The sequence below is a fragment of the Schistosoma mansoni genome, chromosome 1, assembly GCF_000237925.1.
Source record: "Schistosoma mansoni strain Puerto Rico chromosome 1, complete genome".
NCBI lineage: Eukaryota > Metazoa > Platyhelminthes > Trematoda > Strigeidida > Schistosomatidae > Schistosoma > Schistosoma mansoni.
The window spans coordinates 26680000-26684907 of record NC_031495.1 but is presented as its reverse complement, the minus strand read 5'-3'; the positions used below and the strand labels follow the sequence as shown (position 1 = coordinate 26684907).

The 4908-nt window shown below is 41.0% G+C and overlaps 1 protein-coding gene across 1 annotated transcript; it reads right to left on the bottom strand.

The window, feature by feature from the left end:
• Nucleotides 1–4188: 4188 nt before the first annotated feature.
• Smp_200880 (uncharacterized protein) lies at nucleotides 4189–4626 on the bottom strand (the record flags this gene model as incomplete). The annotated part of the gene is made up of 1 exon (XM_018793870.1): nucleotides 4189–4626. One exon carries the CDS (start codon nucleotides 4624–4626, stop codon nucleotides 4189–4191), a length of 438 nt encoding a protein of 145 aa, XP_018648339.1.
• Between the last annotated feature and the right edge of the window lie 282 nt (nucleotides 4627–4908).

Sequence of the window (4908 nt, the reverse complement as noted above, 5' to 3'; positions counted from 1 at the left end):
AGACACAACCATGCATGCAAATCATCAGTATTAGCAGTCGAGCACATCTCTTGGAAACTGAAAACACGACGGTGGAATTTACCTCAGGGCTAACTAAGATTCAAGCCATTATCAGGGATATGAGTTGGGAGTGTACTCCCATTAGTCACAACTTATGCCCTCTCTGTTAATCACATGAGCATCACTTACTGATTATCATCTTATAAACACTTATTCAGTCGAAAATATCATGCAACCAATATTTGTAGAATATTGGCTCTGTTGATTTCAACAACTTATAACAACTATATTTCAAATAAATCGTTTCCTACCTTATGTGAAACTTGATACTTGCAACTAACTTGTATGCCCCATCAAATGGTAGGTATGAATATAAATAACATTGAGCCTAGAGCATGCATCTCACGAATACACCTATGTTTAAATAATTCCTGTCGGTTATCTGTCCGAAATTTACATAACTATCACTTTTACAGAATTTGAAAAATTTTTGATAACTATTCATACGTATTAGTAGCATTACTAAATTCTATCACGGTTAAGTAATAATGAGGTCGAGAAAATCTCTCCGTAACTAAATAAACCGTATCAAACTTAACAAACTAACAGGAACACTAGCTGGAATTCGTTTCCAAGGTTATACTTTTGTTCCTTCAGTTTGCCTACTAATGCAGATGCAATTGGAAATCAACCCCCATAGACAGCTTACTGATACAAACGTTTTTTGACTTCAAAATTTAAACCAAAAACAATATCAATATTTCTACAATACTGATTAAAGTGAACGTTGAAATATCTCGACCTACACTGGCGAATTTTAAGGCTGGAACTAGCTCGCCACTATTCATTTTTGACGAGGAACTGAAAAGAATTCAATCCAACAAACGTGAAATAACTGGAGAAATACGAGGGTCATTTTCCAAACGGCAACCTCAACAAAAGTGAACTAAACGAAGCGAGACTCAGAACAGATTGCGGCATTTGCAACGGCTTAAAGTGACGACGGAAATGATGTGGATCCAAGAACGGATCTGACTGATTGCTAAGATGAACGAAGGAATATTTGATGCACCCACCCACTAACAGCCATTTCTGCCGAATCTGCAAATAGTGGTAAACAGAGGGCTCACATGACCCATATATTTTCGACGACATTAATGTGATAAATAAGATAGTGTTTCATAATTGCAAGTTAACCTTGGTTGGACGATAACTACTATCCATTACAACCCATTAAAAAACTGCTTTCGTAGTCGTAGTCAAGCTTTGGAGCATCAATTTCATTTTATTTTTACCTCATTCGCACGCCAGACAGTAGTCACTGTTTTCTCAACATGCGTCCCCTGGGGAAAAGTGATCACGCCGTCCTATTATTCAGCTTTATCAGCAAAACGAAGCTAAGATATCCCACTAGCAACAGGCGCTGGAATTTCAAACGGTTGAATGTGTTAGCTTTACAGGACTATCTACAACAGGTGGATTGGGATGTTCGCCCTCAACTTGAAGTGTATGCTCATTGGGAATTTTTACTGCACACGGTCTTATGTGCTACTGAGCATTCAGTTCCTCAAATGGTCCCAAAAAGCTACAAACAACCTACAATCATCAAGAACCGCACTCGTCGTTTGCTAAGCCGCAAAAGGCACTGTTGGGCCGAATATAAACGAACCGACAATAATGACGCATACAGGCAATATAAACGCACAAGGAACATGTGTTCAAAGGTAATAAGAGAAGACAGGCTTCAGTTCCAGACCAAGCTTATCGATAAATTCGTCTCCAATCTGAAAAGCTTATTCAGTTACGCAGCTTCTCTTCGATAAGGCGAAACTGGAGTTTCCCAACTGCTAGGTCCTAATGGCCCGACCAATAACGACAGTGATGCCGCTAACCTTTTGGCTGAACAATACTCCCAGACATTCCAGCTGACCAACATCAACTATACTGACGAAAGCTTCACCTGCACCTGTACAGGACTTTCCGAAGTGGACCTGAGTGCTGACCTAATGCTCCGTAAACTGCAGCACCTAAGAAAAGACACTTCTGCCGGTCCGGATATGGTTCATTCCGATGTATTGAGGGAAGCAGCTTCAATCCTGGCGACACCACCTAGCGTGATGTTTGCACACTTGCTAAGCAGAGGCAAACTACCGGAAATTTGGAAGCTGGCCCACATCACACCAATTTTCAAAGGAGGTCGACGCAGTGAACCCTCAAGCTACCGACCAGTGGCCCTTCTCTCCATACCTTCCAAAATTATGGCATCCCTAATACACGACAGTATTCAAGAATGCTTATCATCCTTAAAGTTCTTCTCACCTTGACAGCATGGTTTCAGAAAAGGTCATTCTTGTATGACCAACCTGCTGACTGCGGTGGGTAGATGGACAACCATCCTTGATCGCAAGGGGAAGGTTGACGTCATCTACCTGGATTTCTCAAAAGCTTTTGATAGGGTCAACCACGTATGTCTTATCAAGAAGCTTAGACGATTAGGTATAAGACTCCTTTTGATTGACTGGCTCACTTCATATCTAGAAAACCGACACTTTAAGGTCAGGGTTAATTTCACTCTCTCTCAGGCTATGGAATGTCCTAGTGGGGTCCCCCAGGGCTCACTACTAGGACCTCTTCTCTTCTTGATTTACATCAACGATCTTCCTCAACAAGTTTCATCTGACTTATTGCTTTTTGCTGATGATGTGAAACTTTGGAGAGAGATACGTAATCATAATGATATACTAGTTCTTCTGGAGGATCTGACCCGACTTCAAAGTTGGGACATGTTGCAGACTATAGTTATAACTTAGGTAACTCCCCTCTAGAAGTTTCCCGAGTCGAAAAAGATTTGGGAATGTTGGTACCCTACGACCTGAAGTCGTATGCGAACTGTGACAAAAACGCCTTTCAAGCAAACCTTGCACTAGTAACATTGAAGCGCATTTTTGGCCAGTTTGACGGTAGAACCTTCCACATAATCTTTAATAGTTTTATTCGTTCCCATTTAGAGAACGGAAACATAGTATTTCCTCCCTCCCTCCAAAAGGATAAAGACACTCTGGAACGTATCCAACGTCGAGCCACGAAATCAGTACGGGGACTCAAATTCAAACCTAATGAAGAGCGCCTCCAATCACTTCACCTTTACCCGTTAGAGTACAGGCGTCTTAGATGTGACCTTCTTATGACTTACAGTATCCATGATACTTCTGGTCATCCCCTTAAACATCTTAAACTTAGTCATAACACTAACCTAAGAGGTAACACCCAGAAATTGGAGACCCTATATAGCAGAACAGACTGCAGACACAACTTCTACTCCGTTAGAGTTGTCAAGTGCTGGAATTCTCTGCCGACTGAGCTAGTCCAAGCGACTTCCCAGGAGTCCTTTAGGAGGAAACTTGACTTATTCTTAAGGATTAAGAATGACTTATTATGATTTACCAAATACTTTTTTCCTCTATCATCGTTCATATATCTAGGTTTTTGCCTGGAGGTATTGGTGATCCACTGCTACAAGACACGGAAGCCCGTAAAGCGAAAGCTTCTTCTATTCCGTCCTCAACCATTTGAACAATTTGAATAGAAATTGGATGAAAATGGAATGCGGTAAAATCACTTAACAACAACACTGAGACAGAGTAATATAAGTTTCTATATAAACAAGGCAAATGACGATGAACATTTGGACGACAACCAAAATAACATGCAGTTTGTATTATAAATTGTTTGAATATACAGTCTGATAAAGTTGTTTTACTGAACACATTCCGGAAATGATGGCTAGCTTCCGCCATAGGAGTAATCATCATAGAGAGGTGGATGCTCATGATTAGGAGTTGACATCAATCTCTTAATTACAGGTGAGTATTATGATTGACAACTACTCCCTCAACAATCAGAGGTATTTCATACTAAAACGCAAGGATATTTCAACAACACCTACTGCGAAGAAGGTAATGAAATGCACAGTTGAGTAAGTCGAAACGATGACTTATTGAAGAGAGGGTATTTTACGTTTATTTATCTGTTGATTTATGTAAACACACAGACAATGTTGTTGCTCAAATGTAAGCGACTCTCATCCAGACACTTGAGTATTTTCAACGTGCTGTCCTGCTCTCCACATATTTTCATGACTGTAATGTGTGCAAGTGTATGTGATAGGATTGAGAGGACGTAATGTGGCTAGAGTTTTATAATAAATGAGTCGTGATGAATTAAGAAGAGATTAAGATGGTGTGTAAGTGGTAATGTTGTGTTTTGCTGGTGGTGTAGTTTGTTGGAGGTGTTGTTATTGTTATTACTACTACCAACAACAACAAGCTGGAAATGGGAAGTGGGGTGGGGTGATTGTAAACTGTTGTGATTTCCGGGTTGGTGATACATCTTCGACGGAGTGGTGTTCGGCGGTGATGGTAAAGGAGGCGGGCGGGTGGGAGCGTCGTGGGTTTGTGTTTGAGGTTGAGGGGTTGGGGGTGGAAGTGGGGTGTTGTTTTGGCTGGCATTGGGCGGCGGCAGTGATGGGTGAGGGCTAGTGAGTGTGTGTGTGTGTGTGTGTGTAGCTCTTTCCACCGGTTGATGTTGGTGCTGCATCTTCAAGAACAACGCGCCCCAATGTTTCATGCTGTGATCTGCTAATGCACCTTGTTACTGGGTAGAACTAATCGACTCCTAAAATTTGTGACTAGTGGTATCATGTGTGGTGGTAGTGTTTTAATGTGTTTTGTCACCTTTGCTTAATAGTTGATAATTTTGTGTGTTTTACTTCCTCTTCTTCTTCTTCTTCTTCCTCCTCTATCTATCTGTGTTACTCACTATTTACCTATAGATGATAATAATGGACAGGTTGGGTGGTCGTCATCTGCTACTATTACTTCTGTTAATTCTACTATCTCACTCATCAGC